Here is a 21,105-nt window from a genome sequence, read left to right as displayed (position 1 = left end):
CTTTTGCTACCAGGCCTGGTGGGAAGGCGGGAATGTGAGTGAGATGAGCGCGGCGAAGGCCTGGGTGTGGGTGGCTCAACTGTGTCTTGAGTCGAGGACCGAAGTGACGCGCTGTCGGCGTCAGAAGTGCGCAGATGTAGGCGGAAAGCAGCAGGTTTGGGTGATGTGGTAACTGGGCGGATTTGCGGCGAAGGTTCATGAGCGCGACTTGTTGAAATTCTGCGTGTTACACCAAACGGTGCTGCATGTTGCCGAGCTTCTGCCCTCTGGCACGCGTCTGCAGCCTCCCGCGAAGGAGACGAGATGCAAACGCTGATAGCGCTATGTTGCAGCTCAGATGCAGTGCTTGACGTAGACGTGAAAAGATGTCGTCGTCCATGTGACATATCAAGCCATAGTGAGGACATGAAGTGAGCCTGCCTGTACCTGATACTGCTGGCAGCACTGACGCCGTCCCTGCCGTTGCCGCGGATACTGAATGCTTCTGACGCGTATCTGCTTCAGGAAAGCAGCTAAGGTGCGAGTCGCGATTGAAAGAAGGCGAAGTCAGCGATGCAATAGTCTTTCCAGGAAGCTCTACACTTACAGTCGAAACATCCCAAGACATCTTCTCATCTACGCCCGGGGACGCAGGCTCCCGTGACCTGGTATTGAGGCACCGACCGATCCTGTGATGACGCGTGAGGCATTTCGCGCTGACACCGAAAGTGGTCGAAAGTGAACATCTCCATTGTCAACCACGATGGATACCGTCCCTTTCACATTGGGCACATTGGCAGTCAATCAACCCTAGCCACCAAGGTCGGCGCAAAGCATTCTCCATGGCATATGACATGCTCCCCAGGGCCATCCAACGCAGGTCTTCAACGCTCCGACGCGATTCGCTCGTTTTGCAACAATGCTGTCTACCGCAAGGTATGCCTATTCCGCTCTCGACCGGCGATACGATGCCTTCTTCTGTACCAAAGCAAAGCTCAGTGGTTCTCCTCTTCTTAGCGACCCATCTCTTCTCTTTCCTCTATGCGTTGCTGGCCCTCTTCGACAGCATGGTGATGGTGTATGCACGCCATCGGTCACGTCGATAGAAATCGTCTTATCTGGCAGCTCTCGTCGACGTCAATTCTACCATGGATGGGTGTGATGTTTCAGCAAAGACGCGTGGTGAAAGGGAAGGAAGGGCAGGAGGTGTGCAAGTGTGGTCGGCTTTCGGCTCGTCGAGATCCTCCTCGTTCCTCCCTTGACTGACCATTGTGCTTTCCTTTCCTTTCCTTTACCTCGACCACGCCTGCACTTCAACAACAACACTGCAGTGATGATGAGATCGTGATGTCCCTGCCCAATGGTAAACCCCCACTGCTCTTTGCGATAGTCAAATTTAGATTCAACAGGGATGACACGCAACGCGATGAGGCTCTATACACTAGGCCCAGTAAGCAGGGTAGCAACTCAAATCCACCACGTCTTCTGCAGTGATCGTGTATTCTATGGCAGTCAATACGTAGCAGAATCGGAACGCTCTTCCAGACTTCACCGTCCAATTACAACGCGATTGCGAGCATTCCAACCACGATCGCAAAAACGCCGAAGAGTACGCCCAGGACATTGGCGTTCCAAGAACTTGCTGCCGAAGCTCCTCCTCCGCCGCTGGAACTGCCTCCACTCCCGCCAGTGATACTGAGGGCACTGCTCACAGACTCAAGGGAACTGCTGGCACTTGCAAGGATCGTCGCCAGATCAGAATTGAAACTCGCGGTCCAGCTCGCATCCGACGCAATCGAGCTCGTGATCTCCGCAAACGAGCTTTCGGCATCGGCAGAGTTTGTCACGTACGCTGAGATTGTCGTCGTGGTCGTGACAGTAGTCGACGCGGTCGGCGTATATGAAGGATAGTACGAGATGTACCTGCCAAAATTCACGCAAGGTCAGTACAAAACTCCTCCTATCTCGCGATTCGCGTTCCACTCACCACCAGACATAGACGCTGTAGTAGTAGCTGTACGAGTAGCTATACTTTGCATACTCACTGGTATACGTTGAATAGCTCGTGGTAGCTTCGTCGGCAGAAGAATACGTCAAGGTTGCGACGTCGGTTGCATAGGTGGCCGTGAAGAGTCCAGACGATCCACGACAGCAGATCTCGCTTACGTCGTCCGAACATCTCACACAGCGGCTTCCAGGAGGGCAGTGGTTTCCATCAGAGCAGCACTGCGATCCATCTAGAGGGTAGATCTGGCCCTGGCTACCACAACATCCCCACCCAGGAGGTTTGCAGTATCCCTGAAAAGCAATGACTCGAAGGTCAGCGAATGTCTCAGACATTGGGGTGCTCTCAAAACATTGTTGTCTTACCGATGTCCCACAGCACCTCGAGCCTGAGATACATCGATCAGCCATTCCTGACTGTGGATACGGAAAGATGACCTACCGGGTGGACAGACGTATCCGTAGCAGCACACATTCTGGTCGAATCAGCGCATTGTCAAGCAAAATGAGTGTTCGGCAACGTACAGCTCGATCAATGCATCCTTGCCCACAGCAGCCAGCGTTCGTCGGACAACAAGATCCACTACTGCAAAGTCCATATCCAGCATCGCAGGTATACTGTCGCTCAAGAAGATCTCTGGGAAGCAAAACAGCACCAAAAGGTTCTTCACCTCGATCTGCCCAAGATGTCTTCGCTCTGACTTCCTCCTCCTCCTCAGCGACCACGCATGCGACAAGACCAAACAACCAAATCCAAGCTTGATACATCTTTGCTGCGGACAACGATCAGACACAAGGTGAAGTCGCGCGAGCCCACTTTTCACGCGTCCTTCCGTCATCACCTTTAAATACATCTTCCCCTCCCCAAAAGACGTCGCTACCTGAGAGAGACCACAACTACCATAAACAGCTTCCTATCCTCCTGTAGCTTTCAGCTTCAAGCCACAATACTACATTCAAGCCGCATTGGCCACTCCAAGCCAATGGCTGTCTTCCGCCAAGCCAGCCATCGACCGTTTTGAGCCTCAATAACCCGACCCGGGCAGAGTACACTGCAGATCGCGTGGACATGCTTCGATGGACCGGTGTAGCAAGCCATGCCAAGGCCATGTTTTGTTGCGCAAGAAGACCGGCACTGGACTGGTAGCCTTGTGTCGAGTAAGGTAAATTGGAGACTTGGCACCTGGCTGTCTATTATTGCAATTCTGGAGAAATGCCATCTGATCTCCTTAAGCGACATCTTCTCACAAACATTCACAAGCTCTGGAGCGAAGGCAACACGCGGTGTCAACAATTTCGACACTCTTGGAAGGTGATAGGGCTGAAGCATCGACAGCCAAGCGAGCGTAAAAGCATCTTTCGTTCATTAAGTCGTCCAAAGGAGTGTGCTATGTGATGCGTTGTTGATGTTACATTATGTTTACAACCTTCTCGACCCCAATCAATTCTTGGAATATCCAGCTGGACTTCCACCGCTTCCACTGGTTGGCGATGTCTCTGTGCCACCACCAGAGTCTCCGCCATATCCTGGAGGTGAGCTTCCTTCACCGCCGCTACCTCCATTGTCTACAGGGCTTGTTGGGTTGTCGCTCGAGCTTGGCGCAGGAGGACTCGAGTCAGAGCCAGAGCTTCCATATCCTGGAGGGCTGTCGTTGCCTGTTGGTGATGTGGGTGGACTTTCGCCTTGTGAGGGAGGCGAGGAACCGCTGCTGCCCGATGCTTGTGGTGGGCTGCCGTATCCGTTTGCACCACCTCTATTTCAAAGGTCAATGAGCTGTTATTTGTCCGGTCGAAAGACATCGGTACTTACCCAATCGAGCCAGATCCACTTCCACTACCGAGAGTCAACACCGTGTGCCGAACTTTCGACATGTCGCTTTCTGCTTACCTGCCTTGTCCACCAATACCTGCCCCGCCTCCAATGCTCCCGCCAGCACTGCTTTAACATCAGTGGCATGTACTACATATGTAGTGGTGCAATGAGCTTACCCTCCGCCCAGACCACCTCCCACTTCTCCTCCTCCACCGACTTGTCCTCCTCCACCGACTTGGCCACCACCATTGAGTCCAGCGCCTGCGCCGGCGTCGCCCCTGTATTGATATCAGCGAGCAATCTATGTGAGCGATGGCAAGGAATCCATACCCAATGCCTGCGCCTATGCCTGCGCCTATGCCTGAACCACCGCTGTCGCCAAGTCAGTATAGATCACGTGAGCAGAAAGGAGACTGTTTATTACCCAAGTCCACCTCCCAAAGATACACCTCCTCTATTCCAATGTTAGCGAAACGAAGCCTGAACCAAGGGAAAGCCTACCCAGCGTTAAGACCACCACCAATGCCAGGAAGCGATATCGAAACGCCGCTATCTCCGCCCGCGCCTAAGGAGACAGAACCGCCCAGAGGGAGGCCGAGGGAGAATCCACCTCCACCATTGCCATTGATGCCAGCTCCAGCGCCTTCAATCATCAGTCATTGGTGTAAAAGAGAAGAGCTGCTCATGCTTACCTCCATTGGCGCCGCCTGGCACTCCTCCTGCGCCTGGATCGTATCAGTTGCCAGATCATTGGTGTATAAGAGCAGAGCTGCTCATGCTTACCGCCATTGACGCCGCCTGACGCTCCCCCTCCTACGCCTGGATCGTGTTAGTCGCCAGTCTCTGCAAGCCAATGGATGTATACTCACCACCAGAAGCGCTTGCTCCCTCACCTCCCTCGCCATAACCACCAGCGGACTCTCCTCCTTGGACGCCCTTGTTGTGGAAACCCCAAGAAAGAGCATTCTTCCTCTTTTCATTGCCAAGATTTGGATCAGGAATTGCGGCAGCCAGTGCCATTGAGGCAAACGTCAAATTCACGAAGGCCCGCATCGTGAATGTTGATCGAAGCTGTTGTTGAGGATCGACTCTAAACGCAGGATGGAAATTCAATGAAATCTAAGATCGCAAGTACAGAATAAAAGATTGGCCTTGGTGGCTTGGGAAGGTCTAGAGAACTTCAGCGCATGGAACAATCTTATACCTACAGATCTCCTGTCCGAGCGTGGTGTGAATGTGCTATGATTCGATTCTGCAACGTCGACTCCTTACATGTCCGAGCTCTCAGCGGTAGCCTCCGAAGCAGCTCTGTGCTATAATCGGAATCTGGAACATACTGGCCTGCTGAACGATGGCGCTCAGAATTGCTACCCAAGGCGAATGTGGACCGTAAGAGAGGCAGCTAATGTTTGAAATCGTCTCCAGAAGTACTCTTTTGGTAAGTGATCGCTAGACCCGAGAAAGCCGTTGTAAGTGTGAGAAGCTGCTTCTGGCTGTGATGCCATTCCGGGTCCAAAGCATGATCGTGAATGTGCTCGACACAGCGCGAGTGACACAACTCTATGTCCTGATTCCTGCACTCTAGAGGACATCATGCTACTTCTGGAAGCACATGGGCGAAGTAGCAAGGGCAGGTGCAGCTGCACCAGCGTTTGAGAATGGTGCTGTCGCGAGCAAGACACACTGAGTCTGCCGTGGGACTCGGAGGCGCCATAGACGTCTATTGTATTCCTCGACCGGAAGTCGATCGACGCCATTGGCAGAGTGAGCAGGTCCGAATGTCGCAAGAAATGGGCTCGTTACATGTGCTTTCTCCCTCTGCGACTCGTGATGTTGCGAAGCTGAAACCCGTGGCTGAGGAGGCCGGCGAGACCCCGAGATTGCTTGCATATGTGAGTGATCTGGCATTGCAGAGACCCTGATCCAACGACAGGATTACACGCAATCAGATCATAGTATTCGTTGCAGGCTGGGTGCCATCAACGGCAGAGGCCGTGCTGAGACGCACGCTGCAGGATTGAGCACATCGGCACATGCCCAAATGCCCTGACGCAGAAGAGAGGAAGGAGAATCAGTGAACATTGTGTTGGCTTGACTAATATACTAATATACAGACTAACCCTCGTCCTAACAGCGCCGCTACCTTATACTGCGATCCACTATATTGTCCTTCTCAGGCCTTGCTTGTCAATTACCTGTCCCTCCCACACCTGGTAAAACTCTACTGCTGGCGTGCTTCAATGGCAGCCAGCTTGAGCTGTGCAGCAGCACTCTTCACAAAGATCCCGAGACGCTCGCCACCAATGATATAGACCTCCGCGACCATGAGGTGTGCGCTGATGAAGATGATGCCGATTTGAATAAATGCCATCTTGACATAAAGCTTGATCAATCTCCATCGAGCAGCGCGGTCAAATGAGCGCCATGCTTGCATGAAGATGAGCTTGGCGCTGCCGCGTGCCTGCATGTCAACATCGCCAACAATTGCCTGGCGGTCGAATGGCACAATGGTCTCGTGCTCCTCTGGGAGAAGGAGAGCTTCAATGCGGGTAAGAGTGACGGTTGCTGGGAGCAAAACTGCAAAGGCGACGAAGAGGAAGGTTGCTGGCACAGCCAAGAACCGCAGACCAGTGAACATGAGCTTGCTGCAGTCGTGCTTGTGAGCGGCCTCCATGACGTGATCCCTGTTGATCTCTGGAAGACCCAGTGCGAAAGCCACAATCATTGGAAGGACGAAAGTTGCCTGCTGGGCCAAAGCGAAGACGAAACTTGGCAGGAGAAGTGCCTTGCACTGCGTGCGTGCGACCAGGCGGCGCCAGAATGGTTTCGAAGATGGCTGCGAGATCATCGCATGAGTCCATGCCATGTGGATGCGAGCGAGACCGACAGAGACAAAGACGTATACCAGAGCATGTCCAAGGAAGCTGAATCCAAGGAATACAGCAATCAGGTTAACCAGAGCGCTGTGCATAAAGTGATAGATGAATGAAACGCCAGCACCTCTCCATTGGGCGCGGAAGCCTCCAATGCGTGTCACATGTCCCATTGTCGCCCTAATGCTGGATGTGATAGGTTTGTTTGGAATCAAAGTGATCTCGACGTCCTTATCTGCCTCTGCCTCTGCGGGAAGCAGACCCTCTTTCTCAAGTGGCGCATCTGGCTCATCGGCGTACTTGTATGCTGGTGGCTTGTCTTCGATGATTGCGGTCGAGGTGGGTGATTCAATCATAGCCAGAGAAGCCACGACCTCACCGAGCGTGTACTTTATTGAGGCGACCAACAGAATGGTCAAAAAGGCGGTGATGAGGACCGGCAACATCTCGTATGGCTTGATCTCCATTGCTGGACCGGCCTGTTCGTAAAGCTCTGCATCTTGCTGAAGTTGTGCCATCTGCTCTGCGCTGACCCTGACCTCGTGGAAGTAGGCTTGCGCAGCGTCATAGCCTCGACGAGCGAGGTGGCCGATTACGTGTCCGTGGACACCCGACATGTTGGCTGTTCGTGCGTCGTTCGCGTGCGTTCGAAAGGTATTGTACAAAGGAAAGGAGAGATTGTGGTAGGTGAAGAGTGTAGGGAGACTGGCCACGCAAGTCTGTATGTCTGCCTGCCTTCAGCGTCATGTGAGGCTGAGCACGTCCCCACTTTTCTATTGGTCAGCTGTTTCTCAAAGTCAAACATGGTTGTGGCAGGCGCGCTCTTTCACGAACGCCACCATCTATCACTACCACCAGGCACCCACACTTCTATGGCAAACACGCTCGATTGAGAAGACTTTGGAGCACCTCGCGCGCAAAGGCAAATCTAGGCTTGCAGGCGCGTAAGTCTTCACAGGCAGCCTCGAAGGGGACGTCTTGCTGTGTCTGGTTCGCAACATTGACCACGTTCAAATAATGTGGCAGCGAAATGTCTTATCACGTTCACTTGTTAAACAGAATCACCTCGCCAAGTCTCCCACTCCTCAACCTCTCCAAAATTTTCTTCTCACTCATCCTCATCTCGACACATATCTGGTCCATACAATGCTGTCCATCTAGGAAAGATCGTAACTTCTCATCTTCCTCACTTCTGACCCGATCCGCACTCTTGTAACTCTTGCCTAGACTCGCCGGATGTGGCCCCGAAGGTGGTGTAGCCCATCCACTAGTCAGAGCAGCTTTCCGCCATGCCCTTTCAAAGTCCCTCACTGCATCATCGCCAGACCTCGGAAGCCTTGATCTGCGGCTATTGGAGCCCGAAGACTGCTTGTTGGAGCGGGTGGAGACAGGTGATGCTGGTCTGCGCTCCATGGCTAGAGCATACTTATGTATGCGCCGGAGAAAGCCTTTGATAATACCAAAGGTTATAAAGCGGCGGATGTCTATGCATGCGAGCTCGTCCTTGCTGGTTAGACAAAAGTCCGAAAGAATGAGGCCAGGTGACAGCGTGCTGTACAAGTCCACGATTTCTTCCCGGGTTGATATGCCATCTTGCGCAGCTCCGTTCACCGACGAAGAAGCGACACTTGCGTTCGTGCCTTTTGTAGGTGGCGACGTTGCAACGTATCTTCTACATTCGTCTTGAAGCTCAGGGTCTCCCAAAAGGTAAACCATTTCGTCCGTGCATGCATAGATTGCTTGGAAGTGGAAAATATCGAGCAGAATGGCCTTGCCGTGATGCACCAGCTCTTTTACAGCTCGTTTGACTAGCTTTACTTCCACGTCGGCTAGTTCAGCAATCTTCTGCACGTGCTTTATCCCATCTATGAAGTCGTAGATTCGGACAAGAGTGAGGTCCCAAGTCCACTCGCCCTGTGATGGCACGCTCCTCACCAGTAAAGGCACGTCCCAAGCGCGTATCCTGTCCGGAGCATCTTTCGCGTACTCCTTTGGATACTCAAGTCTTAGATTCAAGATGTGCACGCCGTCAATCCTGACACAAGTTTCTCCATACTTGTTCAAATCCTCGACAATACTCTCCAAGAGACCATAGACCTTACCAACATCTGTACCTCCGTCTCGTCTCGGATACCCCTCCTCGCCAGCCCAGACAAGACCGACCGAATCCTCTTCTTTCTGAAGCATGCAGTCATCCCACTCCATTTCTGTGAAGAACCTCGCAGTCTTCCGAGCTACTTGCTGCCAAGGATGCGCGTCCTCATCCTCTGCAAGCACGAAGCAGACATTGAATGTGAATCGGTTCCTGTGGTACTCTTCGTGCTCAAGGGAGACAGGATATGCAATGATCCTATAGCCATTGGTGCATATTGACATTGGCTGGTTGCATAGATCGTACGGTGGGATTATATAGGAAGAGATGTCGCTCCATGGGAACAGAGGTTCGTGGCCAGGCGTGGCTCGAATGGTATTGTTTGGGTATTGGTGGATCACAGAAGGACCTCGACCGGGATGAAATCGCGCGTAGAAGACGGCTTTCAGCATTTCCTGTATTGCAGAAGACCAGACGGTCTTCGATCCAGAGCGACTACATTGCTGTCGGTGAGGAGAAGGAAAGCGTGGTTCGTGAAGCTGGAGAGCACTTCATACGCAGTTGTGATTGGTTGCGGCTTCTCGGGCGCTAGCTGAGGTGCGGAAAACCATGACTGCAACCAGGTGGTTTGGTTTGGTTTCTTGGTTTTGGGTCTGCTTGTCGACAATACCACGTATCATACCGACCTATGGCCTGCTATTTTCCCCTCAGACTGCCTTTTGAGACTCATTTCGATGCTGTCGCAGTATACTAGTATCTTCGGCATACAGTGCTCCCACAGTGCCGCCATCAGAGCGCTCTCTACCTCCTTCACCAGTGTGAATACACGACTGTTTTGAAAAGCAGGCCAACTCATTCAGCGACCACGCAGGCATCGCACCGGGTATTGCAAAATCGCAGCCGGCTATGTAGTAAGCACTGCACGCACACGCAAGACATTTTCAGCAGCTGCATTAGGATTTTGTATGACATCTTGGGCTTCAGCAGCTCAATGCAAAGCATCATCCCTCTCACCGATGTCCCGCAATTTCATGATCCGAGAAGCTCTTCGTCGTCATTATTAGGCTGAGCCACAGGCAGACTTATATAATGGGCATAAGCAATGTGTGCTCGCATGACCTCGTGTCGATAGCATCATCATACTGTACTTCTACCCCATGGGTGCTCCAGATTCCCAAAAAGCAAGAACCGAGGCGTGCCGTGTCGATCGTCTCCAGCTCGGTCTGGTCGCTCCGTCTTGTCAAGAATGGGGGAGATCGTCAAGTCGTGCCTGGAGACAGCGTCATTTTGCGTTTCAACTCCCCCAGACGTCAATCTTTCACGAATTGGACAACTGCCAATAGAGTTTCCAGTACCACGACGAACAGATGGAGAGCTTGGGATTCAAGAGGATTCATGATTCGCTATTGCAGCAATAATGTCCGAACCTGTCCATCGAGAGGAGAACGGGAGAGGAATGTTCCAAATAGCAATTACCATAGTTTTGAGAGTGTGATCGACGGTAGGTACTTGTATGAGCCATTTCCTCGTTCTAGGGTGTTCGACTTCGGGCCCGTGTCTGAGTACAACTTGTGCTATACACATAGAAACCCTGTAGTATAGATTCTGACAAACACGCTCGGAGTCACAGGAGCTCCGACGAGAAGGTCGAGGATACCGACCTCGCGCACCAAATCAGTACCCATGACCCAGGCAGGACCGACCATCGAGCCGACGACGATAGAGCGGATGTCGCTCGTGGGCGCGATGCAGACAAGATCGATCAAAGCTATTGGCTATCGGTCAACTTCATCGGCACGCTCTTTGCCACAGGAATGGCATTCATGGGAGGCATAGGAGGTGAGCGCGCATGTGCTGGTCCCTAGGAGAACAAACACTGATGGATGTTGGACACCAGGCTTTGGTTTGATTGCCCCGATTCTGCAAGACATCAACGCTGAGATTGGTCCTTCACCAAACATCAACTGGGTGTCGCTCGCGAATATCACCTGTGGTGCTGTCTTCTTCCTGCTAGTTGGTTCTTTGTCGGATATCCTGGGACGAAGATGGTAACTCTCCAACAACATTTGAAAGTCGTTGGCGTTCTCTGATGATTGGCAGGTTCTTCGTCTTTGGATCTGGGCTGGCATTGATTGGCAGCATTGTTGGCGCGACTGCTAACAGCGTCAACACGCTCATCGCGTCGCAGGTGTTGATTGGTATTGCTGTGGCGTTTCAGCAGTCCTTCTTCTGGGTAGTCGCAGAGATTGTGCCAATGAAGTTCAGGTGGGCCTGAGGAGAATGCGAAGATGGGACAAGTGCTGACATGGAGACCTCCAGATATCTTGCCAATTCGTACTGTTACGCCATGACCACGCCAACAAGTCCACTCGCCGCTCGAGTGGCCTACTCTCTTCAGACTTACCCTGGCGGCTGGCGCAACTGCTATTACCTCTTGATCGCTATTAACGCGACAAGCATGATTGCTTGGTATATTTTCTATCGTAAGCAGCCCTGCCGAGTAGGAAGAGGTCGATACTGATGAGAGGACTGCACAGACCCACCGACCTTCAGCATGCTGCATCGAAAGAGGCTGGCGAGAGATCTCCTTCTACACTTCGATTGGATCGGTCTCCTGCTGTTCAGCGGCGGACTCTGCATCTTCATCTTCGGATTGAACTGGGGAGGTGTTCTGTGAGTATACCTTGACAACCAATCTGACTTTGTCTGGGCACATTCGGAGATGGCGTACAGCGACCGCTTGCTGACAGCCTCCAGATACCCCTGGAGCTCTGCTCATGTGATCGCAACAATGGTCATTGGAGCCATCACCCTCGCAGTCATCCTGCCGGCGTACGAGATCTTCATTCACAAACGTGGAAAGCAACCATATCTGCCGATCCATCTATTCAAAAACATCAGTATGCATCGCCCGAATATCTCCCAGAGAAATGGCCATGGCAGGAGCTAATGTGTTCGCTACCCAGGATTCATGTCTGCGGCAGTCAACAACGGACTAGCCGCGGGTGTCTATTACGGCTTCTCGCTCGTGTTCCCACAGGTCGTAACAGTCATCTATTACGGTCGAGGTGAAATCAGCATGTATGATGTCGGTACCCAGGCCGGCCTTGCTCCCATGGGTTTCGTCTTTGCTCAGGTAAGCATCGGCCTCTTCGTTCTTGTTCGAATTAGTGCTAATGCCTCGTAGATGTGTCACGGATTCTTGGAATGGGTGACAGGACCCAAATGGGGAATGGTAGGCTCCGCTGTGGTCGGCTGCGCTTTCCTCACTTCTGTGGCTTCCAACATCGACAATCGCGCCCAAACGGAAGGACTCTTGGTCGTCGGCGCTTTCGCGATGGGTCTGGTCGAAGCTCTCGCAACAACCACTGCTACTTTCTCACTCCGCTCGCAAGAAGAGATTGGCCAAGGTGGTGGATTGACGGGAAGTATGAGAAATTTCGTCTCGGCCATCGCGACAGCAGTGTATACTGCGACCTTGAACAATCGATTGACTGTGACGACCAAGCAATATGTTGCTCCCGTCGCGACAAACATGGGACTGTCACAGAGTGCCCTGCCTGCTCTGATCGATGCGCTTGGAAACAAGGGCCAGTACTCCGCCGTGCCAGGAATCACGCCCGCTATTCGAGCTGCAGTCCAAGAACCATATCGAGAGGCGTTCAGAGACGCGGCGAAGACGGTGTTCCTTGTTTCCCTGGCTTTCTCTGGATCTGCTCTCATTCTCGCATTCTTCACTACCAATAACGACAAGTCCACTGCCAATTACGTGGCAGGAGCCGTGCATAGCGGCAAGGAGGAGAAGCAGTACAATGCCGAGTTTAAGGAGCACAGGAGGGCGAGCAATGTTGGCCAGGAGGCAGAGGCTGCTGCATAATTTTGGGGATGACATCGGTCATCATTCGAGCTCCATGGAAAGCTCACGTAATCGTGCTGCGATCTAATTAGCACTCAGATATGATCGATGGAAATGAAAATACGCAGAAACGCGTTGATGATCTCGTATTCAGGTTTCCATCATTTCCTGCCCTTCTCTTTGCGGAATTCCGAATTCCGCTGAGAAGCTGATGCCAAGCTTTCGTGTTCGTATTCTCGTATTCGGCGTGCCGATCCCTCCAAGAAATCTTGAACCTCACTCTTAAGACTTTGGAGACCTGACGAAGAGCCAAAAATGGTCCCGAAGCCGTCTTCGAAGGTGCCGACGGTAGTGAACGACTTCGTCGCCCTTCCCTTACGAATTCCGCCTGCGTCATCGTTCCCACAGAAAGCGACGCATTATCTTTACCTTCGTGCAAATGCGCCCAAGGTGCCAACTGAGAACACGCCTCGCGAATTGTTCCTGGTAAATCTGCCTGTTGATGCTACGGATATCCATATCAAGCATCTTTTTGCGAACCAGCTTGGCGGCGTCAGAGTCGAAAATGTGGCCTTCGAAGGCGCACGAGTAGGCAAAGGAATTGCTGCACCGGTTGCGCCTGTACAGCAAGGCAAGAAGAGGAAGCGAGGCGATGAGGAGGGCCGGACTGCGCAAGAAGTCGGCTCACTACCAGAAACATGGGATCGAGATTTGCATCGAAGCGGTGGCACGGCGGTAGTGACATTTGTGGATGCCGCAAGTGCGCAGCTTGCTCTGAAGGAGGCTAAACGGGCAGCAAAAGGCAAGAGTGAGGTCATCTGGGGAGAAGGTGTGAAGGGCGTGCCCTCACTGGGTAGCAAGAGATACTCTGCGCATCACAAGTTGAGCTATCCAGATGATGCAATATTACAGCAGAGCGTGGATGCATTCATGACTGCTTTCGCTGCGCAGGAAGAGGCCAAGGCAAAGGCACTAGCGAAATTACGAAACGAACCTGATGAGGACGGCTTCATTACTGTCACGAGGGGTGGAAGGCAAGGGCCTGGTAGAGAGGAAGAAGCTAAAGCGAAGGAGGAGGAACTGAAGAAAAGGGAGAAGAATCGTATTAAGGAGGACTTCTATCGCTTCCAGGTGCGCGAGAAGAAGAAGGAGGAAGCTAAGGTCTTGGTCAAGGGCTTTGAGGAAGATCGCAAGAGGGTTGAGGAGATGAAGAGGCGGCGAGGGAAGTTCAGACCGGAGTGAGACTCAAGGCGTGGTCCGTGAAATGGGAATGAACGATCTCCTTGCAGACAGATTCCGCAAAGGCATCACAACTCCATCCTAGGCACAGTCTTCAAGGAACTTCATCGCTTCTTCAGCAGCAATGCACGTCTGCGAAGACTCCTAGGCGAACAATGCCTTCTGTTAGGCGCAAGCCTCACTAGCGTCTCTCGTATGGCCTACCTCTCTTTGTTCCACCAGACACAAAGCATAGTCTTCCCAGGACAATTAAGCTGTTGGCTATATAGTCCGCAGTTACTGCGCATTCCGAAGCACCGTCTCTCCATCACTTAGACCTCTGATCAGAATCACGCTTCCCCGAATCGTCCCGAGGCCAGCACTCTGACATCTCCAAAGCCCAGCACAAGACCTAAAGTTGCGAACTCAATCAGGATATCAAGATGAACGAGGAGTTGTCGCAACAGGACATTGAACAGCGAATCAATACGTTCGACGCTGACACCATGCAGGAGGAAAATGCAGAATTACCCGACTCGCAGTCCGAAAACGTTGCCACAAACTACAACATGGCTGACCTGACGCCATCGCAGTCAGATATCACCCAGGAGGCAGACCCGTTCGTCCTTCCCGAACTCCTCATCTACGGCAGTTTCCTCAACTACGAGCAGATCCTCTCCATTCCATTCGAGGACATTCCGCTTGCAGACATCGACGACATTATGCGAACCGTAGCTCAATATACCATCAAGGATATCGTGCAGCATGTGAACAGGAACAACGTGGACAATGCCACCGTTGTCCTCACCGATAAGATCGTCCAAAAACTGATCACTCGCAGCATCAAGCGTTTGGCCAAGAGCCGGGCGACTACCGTGGACAAGGTCAAGAAAGAGTTCGAGGCGAAGCAGAAGGAGAATGGAATTGTGAGAGGTAAGTATGTTTCTGATGCTCAGCCTGACGTGGTTTTCCATCCTTCTGGTGTTGATGGGAACTTTTGATTCTCTGCATATTGAATATGGAGCCGACCAAACGTTAGGAGCTCAATAATGGCGCTGGACTCCACAAACCAAGCCTCGATTAAAAGGTAAGGTTGGGTATTGCCATCGTATTTTCTTTCTGTCGGAGTATTGGCGTTGGTATCGCTTTGACCTTCTCTCCACCATGATGCGGCTACTTTGCCACTGACTCATCTAGACCTATCTTAGCATACAAGGAACAAGTCCGACACTCGCAAATCACTCTCTTCATTCCCTCGCAACTCAATAACTGCTGATACTCTCTAGTTTCATTCATAACAACCGCAAAGCCGTGTCCCTACGCCCTCAATCATTATACGGATTCCTCCTCCAAGCCTCAATAACACCATCAGTCTCAGCTTCGAGATATCTCCATACCTTACCTGGCGACGCCTCTGAAGCCGGCGAAGACTTGTAGCCTGGCCAAGCCTCGATCGTACCCTCAGACTCAACTTCGAGCCACCGCCAGACCTTACCTGGTGATGGCGGAGGAGTGACCTGGCAGTAGCTGCGTCGTTGATACCGAACCTGAAGTGAAGATCGCTCCCACAACGAGTCGATCGGAGAGATACGCTCCTTTTCGACGGCTTCCGGAAGGTTAGGTTGATTGGAAGACAACTTGCTTGGCACCGGTTTCCGCTTGATCACAGATGGCTCTGCAGCGATGCTGGACTGCTTTCGCATCGGAACCGGTTTACGCTTTGGCATTGGGACTGGAAAGACTGGTTGAGCAGACTCGATGGTCTTCTGGACTTGCTGCTTCTGAGAGGTCGCAGTCATGGGCAATAAGCCACGTCGTTTGATGTCTGGACGCGCTTGTGCTTCTGCTAGAGACACCATCGGTCCAAGCTCTGGTCGAAGATAACCGCGTCGCTTGATGTCCGGACGCGCTTGTGCTTCTCTGAGAGATAGCATAGGGCCCAGTTCTGGGTGTAGGTGGCTACGACAAGGCCCAGCATTTGGATCGAGCTCTGACATGGGCACGCGGTGCTGACTGGGAGCGCCTAGCTTGGTGTGCTTCTCAGGCATGATGCTGATTTCCTATATGTACTGCGTTCGTGAGGCTTTGTACTGCGAGTCGTCAATCTCGTCTGCTGGATGGGACTGGGAAAGGAGATAAGAATTCCTCAATCGAAATGCGAGGGTTGCCTTGAAAGTGAAGCATCAGCATCAAGTGAAAAAGAATCTCACTGCAGCCTGAGGACGGCAAGTGAATGAGCAGCCCGTGTGTGGCAGGGCTACTACCAGATTCACACTGCTCACACGATGCTCCTAGAGTATTATTCATGGGTAAGTAGCACTCCCACCACAGTCCACCAACCCCGAGCAATTTTTCCCATTCCTCGCCTCAATCAGTCTTCCAATATACTCAATTCCCTCGGCACGATACAAATCATCTTCAGCATGACTCGTAACATTCTGCTCAAACACGAAATTCTTTCCCACCTCATCCACGCCATCACCCGCATATTTTGGCCAATACTCAAATTCATCACCAACCAAACCATGCCGATTTGGATCTCCAAAGTTGACGAAAGAAATCCACATCCTCGTCATTTGTTTAGCCAGAGCAAGGTACTGCTCACGATTCTCGCCGCCTAATGGGTTGGGATTGCCGTTTTGTGGATAGCCCAGACCTTCGGTGTTGTAGAAAGTGAAGGCGACTTCTTGGAAGTGTGCTGCGCCTTGGATTGAGAGGAAGCCATTGACTAGGACGTTGAAGCGGTATGAGTAAACATCGATACCGCCTTGTGCTAGCAGTTGAGAAGCCAAGCGCCGGGGCCCGTGTTGGCCGAGATCCCCGGAAAGTGCTGCTGCACGCTTGTATTGGGCTCCGACTGCTGGACGGCCGTCGAAGGTCTCTGGGATACCAAGTTCTGGAATGTCGGGGTACAGGATTGAGAAGTCTTGGGCTGTAACGTTGTCGTAGCCTCGAGAGTTGACGTAGGAAAGGAAATCGGATGTTGTGTTGATGCTGCTACCCGAGCCTTCGTCGGTATTGCAGCCGACGAGGATTGGGACATGGACGAATTCATTGTGGGAAATTTGCCAGATGCCTGGCGTGGTAATGAGGTCGTTGTCGATGACGAGGCCATAGGAGGCACCAGAGGTGGCTGTTGAATTGAGGACTGCGTTCAATTCCTCATAGGGTACGGCACGTAAGCATGCGAGGAGATCTGTGGCGTCGGAGCAATTGACAGCAGAGGAAATGTTTGAGATGACAGGTTCCCAAGATTCTGCAGTCGGAATCACGTTGCTGCCTGCCAAAGTGCCAGTCCCAGATTGAAGAATGGCTTGATGGAAAAGGTCATCATCTCGACCTGTGTACGCAAGCAGGTGCACGCCAACGGAACTAGCGCCTGCTGATTCTCCTTGAATTGTCACCCGCGATGGGTCTCCGCCAAAAGCTGCGATGTTCTCCTGAACCCAGTGTAATGCCAAACGCTGGTCGCGGTAGCCGAGCATCGTGTTGCCAGATTCTTGTATTGCTCTGCCATACAGGAAGCCCCAAGATGCCAGGCGGTAGTTGATAGATACGGCGACAATTGGCTGACCAGCTTCCTCTGCTTGCTGAACGATGAAGGATTGGTTGTATCTACGATCCGCTGAGCCACCCATGTAATGGCCACCTCCGTGAATCCAGACCAGCACCGGCAAGAGATCCTTCTGTGGACCTACTGAGCTTCTAGCGCGGACAACATTGAGCGTCAAGCAGTCTTCGCTGACATAATTTCCTTGACTCCAGGTGTCGCGTCCATAGCCCACGCATTCGTAGCCATATTCTGTGGCATTCCGTTCTTCCAGCCAGGATTCGGAGAGTGGTTGCGGTACCTTGAATCGTAGATCGCCTACCGGTGCCTGAGCGAACGGCATTCCGAGGAAGTGGTCTGTCCCGTATGAGGGGTTGTACGTGCCGACATAGCTGCCATTTTTGACAACTGCGGTTGGAGCTGCTGCGGCGACTTCATCCTCAAGGCGCGTCGGTGAGCCGCTGGCGATTAGTATGAGTGCGAAGACAGCCAGGCTCGCGTGAATCGACATCATGCCTTCGACGTCAGAATCAATCTGTTGGTGTTTGAGAGCGCTTTTGGCCAGCTGTAGGACTCTTTAATGGTGTGAAGTTGGCCCCACACGCTTCATTGCATGGCGGCGGCAGGCGCGAACTGGGCGCCATCGAACACAGCATTTACCCGCATCACTTTAATTCAAGGTCACCAGCTCACATGCCAAGATGTGTGCCTCTCGAGGAATGGAGGTCGCTGCTACCTGACTGCGGGGATGTGCATATCGTGGCAGCCAAGCCGGAATTGACACGCAGGCGAAGATTCGGTAGAATACCGTGGTACATGTAGTTTGTACAATTCTACAAGGCATGTCAGCCATGCTCCAATAGCCCTCAACGCCGTCGCTGTGCAACTTTGATCAGATCACAAGCTGATCTCGCCCTTCCAGGTACCATCGGTCAGGCCAAGCTTCTCCACCAGGTTCTGCCACCTCGGGCCTCCTCTTTCCTTTCTTCTCAAATACTTCAACAGCTTTGCTCTCCTGTGAACGAGTAATCTCAAGTTTCGCTTGTTGACCTTGTCGGATGTGCCTCTCGTCTCTAGAAAATCTGCCAGAGAACGAATCTTTGCAGTCAAAATGGCAATCTGCACCTCGCTACTTCCAGTGTCCGGGCCTACACGTATCTCCTTTTTTTCTTCGTTTCCGGTCGAGTCCAGGGATCTCGGCTTTTTAGGTAAAGTGGAGTCGGTATTGTGGCGGCCAAACACGTCTACACATCTTTGTTTGTTGAGGCGAAGACGGTCTTTGCTGCTTCCAAGAGACATGCTGGATATGCGCCTCAAAGCTTCCTGTGCGATTTCATGCTCCTGCTCCTGCTTCTTTCTACGTTCTTCAGGAGTAGTGTCTGTTGTAAAGTCGACGAGCATGCTTTGTCCTTTGACCCAGTCAGGCGATTCGGCCGTCCCTCCACCCCCGAAAAGACTGTTGATATCCTCTGAGTTCTGCGCATTCTCAGAATCTACCCCAGGCGACTGCTCCGTTTCCTCGGATGGCAGCGGGCTGCTCAGCCATTGACTTCTGCCAATGCCTCTTGTGAGCTCGTCCTTGGTGAGGTAAAAATTTAGATGCTCATCTCGATCTGTCTTTACTCCTGGCGCATTTTTGCTGGGTGAGCGATCCGTCCGTACGTGCGCTGATGGCGTGTCTGGCGATGGCTCGGGTGGTAGAGCGGTATCAAAAGATTTGACGAATGCCGTCGTGGTTCCTCGAACGGGATCTCCAAGGGCAGATGCTCTTTCCTTCTTCAAAACCTCTTGCCTGCTCAAGTTTGCCGCCTTCTTCGCCTTTGCCTGTGCAAGTGCCCAGGGATCACGATGCCTCTTTCTCTGCGCTACTGTCGATGCATGCTGGCAGGTAGTTGATGAGAACGATCGCGTGATGGATGATGGGGTGGCTAGAAATCATTAGCACTAAACAGATTTTGAGACGGACTCTGCACACCATTCGGCGCCCGCAGGCATTGGAATGCAGGTATTCGAGGCGGCATGGCTGAAGTGTTCTCACTTGCACATCGAAGGCTTCATTCCTGCTGCTCGTGACATTCAGACACGCACAGACCAGTCCCTGTCGCGCCAAGCCGGAAGTGTCGCCGCATCACCCACCACGAACTTTCGGTCAGATATTCTGATCCCGCCTTAGCAGCCCACGCCAAACGACAAGCACTTCGCGACGACAACACACTCCCTCTTCCTCACCCACCACCGCGAAGATGGCCGCAAAGAACCTGCCACCGGCGTTCAACGCCACCGCCCAGGACATTGAGATGCTCCTGTCGGCTCAGTGCCACATTGGTAGCAAGAACCTCCAAGTGCATATGGAGCCTTACCTCTGGAAGACCCGCCCAGACGGAATCAATGTGATCAACATTGGCAAGACCTGGTATGTGGAAGGCGACGAGGCTGCATGCAGCGAAAGAGGGCGAGGCAACAAATATGGCTGGCTGTTCTGCCGTTCAATGCGACCTCGAGAACATAAGTCTTGGCAATTTGGACTAACAAATATACCAGGGAAAAGATTGTCCTTGCTGCCCGTATCATCGTCGCCATTGACAACCCAGCCGATGTTGCCGTCATCTCTGCTCGTCCATACGGTCAGCGTGCCGTCCTCAAGTTCGCCGCCCACACTGGTGCATCTCCAATTGCTGGTCGATTCACCCCAGGTAACTTCACCAACTACATCACCCGCTCATTCAAGGAGCCACGCTTGATCATCGTTACCGACCCACGCACCGACGCCCAGGCCATCAAGGAGGCCTCATACGTCAACATTCCAGTCATCGCTCTCTGCGACACTGACTCTCCAACCGAGTACGTCGATGTTGCCATCCCAACCAACAACAAGGGTCGTCACTCCATCGGTCTGATCTGGTGGATGCTCGCTCGTGAGGTGCTCCGTCTCCGTGGCACTCTCGCCAGCCGCGAGGCTGAGTGGGACGTCATGACTGATTTGTACTTCTACCGCGACCCAGAGGCTGAGGAGAACAAGGACTCTGCCGGCCAGGACGAGGGCAAGGTTCCAGGTGTCGACGAGGCTGGCCCAGGTGCAGTTGAGTCTGGCTTCAACAACGAGTGGGAGGTTGGCGGTGCTACCGCTGGCAGCGCGTTCGCTGCTGCCTCCGGAACCGCTGGTGCCAATGCTTCTTCTTCGTGGGATGCTGAGGGTGCCGACTGGGCTGCCAGCAGCACTGCAGTCGAGACCGGCAACCAGGGATGGGCATCTGAGACTGCCGGCGAGGCCGCGCCAGAGACCAACTGGTAGATACGCTAAGCTGGAGCATTTGCGCGCATTGTTGTTTGAAACCGTTCTGAATCTACTGCCTCGCCCTTCACAGGCTAGGAAGGACTGGCGCTTGATGAGGGAAAGATACCTGCTGTCTGCTAGATGTCACGGAATGGAATGATACTCAGCTGAGACAGGAGGGGAATGCCCTGTGCTGGTTGCTCTGTTCGGTCGATGAGAATCGCCGGGTCTGTAGATTTGAGTATGCGAGCTGTCTTACAAAAGTTGCCGGCGCGCATTCGCCCTCACAATTCCTGAGAACCCAAATTATTATCGCTGCTGTGAAAATCTAGTGTGAATGTTCCTGAGGATCTGCAGCAAGGATTGCCATTGGCGCCACAGCCTCGCTGCGAACCCTGCGCACATTTTCAGACCTTCGGCTAACTGGCCGGCCAAGATGACTCTTT

At 52.7% G+C, this 21,105-nt stretch overlaps 13 protein-coding genes across 13 annotated transcripts; 6 read left to right on the top strand and 7 right to left on the bottom strand.

The window, feature by feature from the left end:
- Positions 1-6: 6 nt before the first annotated feature.
- On the bottom strand, positions 7-3,313 carry MYCFIDRAFT_174826 (uncharacterized protein; the record flags this gene model as incomplete). Its single annotated transcript, XM_007928426.1, has 21 exons — positions 7-74; positions 109-207; positions 238-615; positions 645-755; positions 798-884; positions 938-973; positions 1,001-1,034; positions 1,066-1,104; positions 1,127-1,236; positions 1,284-1,413; positions 1,457-1,686; positions 1,715-1,831; positions 1,857-1,961; positions 2,025-2,328; positions 2,361-2,459; positions 2,505-2,620; positions 2,655-2,751; positions 2,778-2,897; positions 2,930-3,007; positions 3,037-3,123; positions 3,167-3,313. The coding sequence occupies 21 exons, from the start codon at positions 3,311-3,313 to the stop codon at positions 7-9; spliced, it is 2,592 nt and encodes an 863-aa protein (XP_007926617.1).
- A 76-nt stretch (positions 3,314-3,389) lies between these two features.
- Positions 3,390-4,588, top strand: MYCFIDRAFT_174825 (uncharacterized protein; the record flags this gene model as incomplete). The annotated part of the gene is made up of 2 exons (XM_007928425.1): positions 3,390-4,193; positions 4,226-4,588. 2 exons carry the CDS (start codon positions 3,390-3,392, stop codon positions 4,586-4,588), a joined length of 1,167 nt encoding a protein of 388 aa, XP_007926616.1.
- A 37-nt stretch (positions 4,589-4,625) lies between these two features.
- Positions 4,626-5,301, bottom strand: MYCFIDRAFT_174824 (uncharacterized protein; the record flags this gene model as incomplete). The annotated part of the gene is made up of 6 exons (XM_007928424.1): positions 4,626-4,660; positions 4,690-4,867; positions 4,893-4,974; positions 5,005-5,091; positions 5,130-5,198; positions 5,228-5,301. 6 exons carry the CDS (start codon positions 5,299-5,301, stop codon positions 4,626-4,628), a joined length of 525 nt encoding a protein of 174 aa, XP_007926615.1.
- Positions 5,302-5,325: 24 nt separating this feature from the next.
- On the top strand, positions 5,326-5,874 carry MYCFIDRAFT_174823 (uncharacterized protein; the record flags this gene model as incomplete). Its single annotated transcript, XM_007928423.1, has 6 exons — positions 5,326-5,345; positions 5,384-5,417; positions 5,446-5,457; positions 5,485-5,688; positions 5,712-5,790; positions 5,819-5,874. The coding sequence occupies 6 exons, from the start codon at positions 5,326-5,328 to the stop codon at positions 5,872-5,874; spliced, it is 405 nt and encodes a 134-aa protein (XP_007926614.1).
- Positions 5,857-7,353, bottom strand: MYCFIDRAFT_211317 (uncharacterized protein). Its single transcript, XM_007928422.1, has one exon. It carries the CDS (start codon positions 7,284-7,286, stop codon positions 6,018-6,020), a length of 1,269 nt encoding a protein of 422 aa, XP_007926613.1. The 5' UTR covers positions 7,287-7,353; the 3' UTR covers positions 5,857-6,017.
- A 360-nt stretch (positions 7,354-7,713) lies between these two features.
- Positions 7,714-9,213, bottom strand: MYCFIDRAFT_38825 (uncharacterized protein; the record flags this gene model as incomplete). The annotated part of the gene is made up of 2 exons (XM_007927587.1): positions 7,714-8,777; positions 8,829-9,213. The coding sequence occupies 2 exons, from the start codon at positions 9,211-9,213 to the stop codon at positions 7,714-7,716; spliced, it is 1,449 nt and encodes a 482-aa protein (XP_007925778.1).
- A 1,263-nt stretch (positions 9,214-10,476) lies between these two features.
- On the top strand, positions 10,477-12,638 carry MYCFIDRAFT_136045 (uncharacterized protein; the record flags this gene model as incomplete). Its single annotated transcript, XM_007928421.1, has 8 exons — positions 10,477-10,600; positions 10,659-10,809; positions 10,862-11,026; positions 11,081-11,244; positions 11,299-11,434; positions 11,519-11,661; positions 11,728-11,931; positions 11,980-12,638. Coding segments are annotated over 8 exons (1,746 nt in total), but the record flags the coding sequence as incomplete, so codon positions are not given.
- Positions 12,639-12,932: 294 nt separating this feature from the next.
- Positions 12,933-13,859, top strand: MYCFIDRAFT_38990 (uncharacterized protein; the record flags this gene model as incomplete). The annotated part of the gene is made up of 1 exon (XM_007927595.1): positions 12,933-13,859. The coding sequence occupies one exon, from the start codon at positions 12,933-12,935 to the stop codon at positions 13,857-13,859; it is 927 nt and encodes a 308-aa protein (XP_007925786.1).
- A 419-nt stretch (positions 13,860-14,278) lies between these two features.
- On the top strand, positions 14,279-14,836 carry MYCFIDRAFT_196667 (uncharacterized protein; the record flags this gene model as incomplete). The annotated part of the gene is made up of 1 exon (XM_007928420.1): positions 14,279-14,836. One exon carries the CDS (start codon positions 14,279-14,281, stop codon positions 14,834-14,836), a length of 558 nt encoding a protein of 185 aa, XP_007926611.1.
- A 42-nt stretch (positions 14,837-14,878) lies between these two features.
- MYCFIDRAFT_174820 (uncharacterized protein) lies at positions 14,879-15,883 on the bottom strand (the record flags this gene model as incomplete). The annotated part of the gene is made up of 4 exons (XM_007928419.1): positions 14,879-14,992; positions 15,021-15,038; positions 15,067-15,115; positions 15,174-15,883. 4 exons carry the CDS (start codon positions 15,881-15,883, stop codon positions 14,879-14,881), a joined length of 891 nt encoding a protein of 296 aa, XP_007926610.1.
- Positions 15,884-16,076: 193 nt separating this feature from the next.
- On the bottom strand, positions 16,077-17,999 carry MYCFIDRAFT_59107 (uncharacterized protein). Its single transcript, XM_007927712.1, has one exon. The coding sequence runs from the start codon at positions 17,897-17,899 to the stop codon at positions 16,139-16,141; it is 1,761 nt and encodes a 586-aa protein (XP_007925903.1). The 5' UTR covers positions 17,900-17,999; the 3' UTR covers positions 16,077-16,138.
- A 283-nt stretch (positions 18,000-18,282) lies between these two features.
- On the bottom strand, positions 18,283-19,415 carry MYCFIDRAFT_59108 (uncharacterized protein; the record flags this gene model as incomplete). Its single annotated transcript, XM_007927713.1, has 4 exons — positions 19,361-19,415; positions 19,048-19,313; positions 18,843-18,987; positions 18,283-18,764 (listed from the first exon to the last, which is right to left on the bottom strand). The coding sequence occupies exons 1-4, from the start codon at positions 19,404-19,406 to the stop codon at positions 18,283-18,285; spliced, it is 939 nt and encodes a 312-aa protein (XP_007925904.1). The 5' UTR covers positions 19,407-19,415.
- Positions 19,416-19,572: 157 nt separating this feature from the next.
- MYCFIDRAFT_59110 (uncharacterized protein) lies at positions 19,573-20,945 on the top strand. Its single transcript, XM_007927714.1, has 2 exons — positions 19,573-19,798; positions 19,927-20,945. Exons 1-2 carry the CDS (start codon positions 19,629-19,631, stop codon positions 20,675-20,677), a joined length of 921 nt encoding a protein of 306 aa, XP_007925905.1. The 5' UTR covers positions 19,573-19,628; the 3' UTR covers positions 20,678-20,945.
- Positions 20,946-21,105: the final 160 nt, after the last annotated feature.

Source organism: Pseudocercospora fijiensis, assembly GCF_000340215.1.
Source record: "Pseudocercospora fijiensis CIRAD86 unplaced genomic scaffold MYCFIscaffold_4, whole genome shotgun sequence".
Classification (NCBI taxonomy): domain Eukaryota; kingdom Fungi; phylum Ascomycota; class Dothideomycetes; order Mycosphaerellales; family Mycosphaerellaceae; genus Pseudocercospora; species Pseudocercospora fijiensis.
This window is presented reverse-complemented; position numbering and strand designations above follow the sequence as displayed.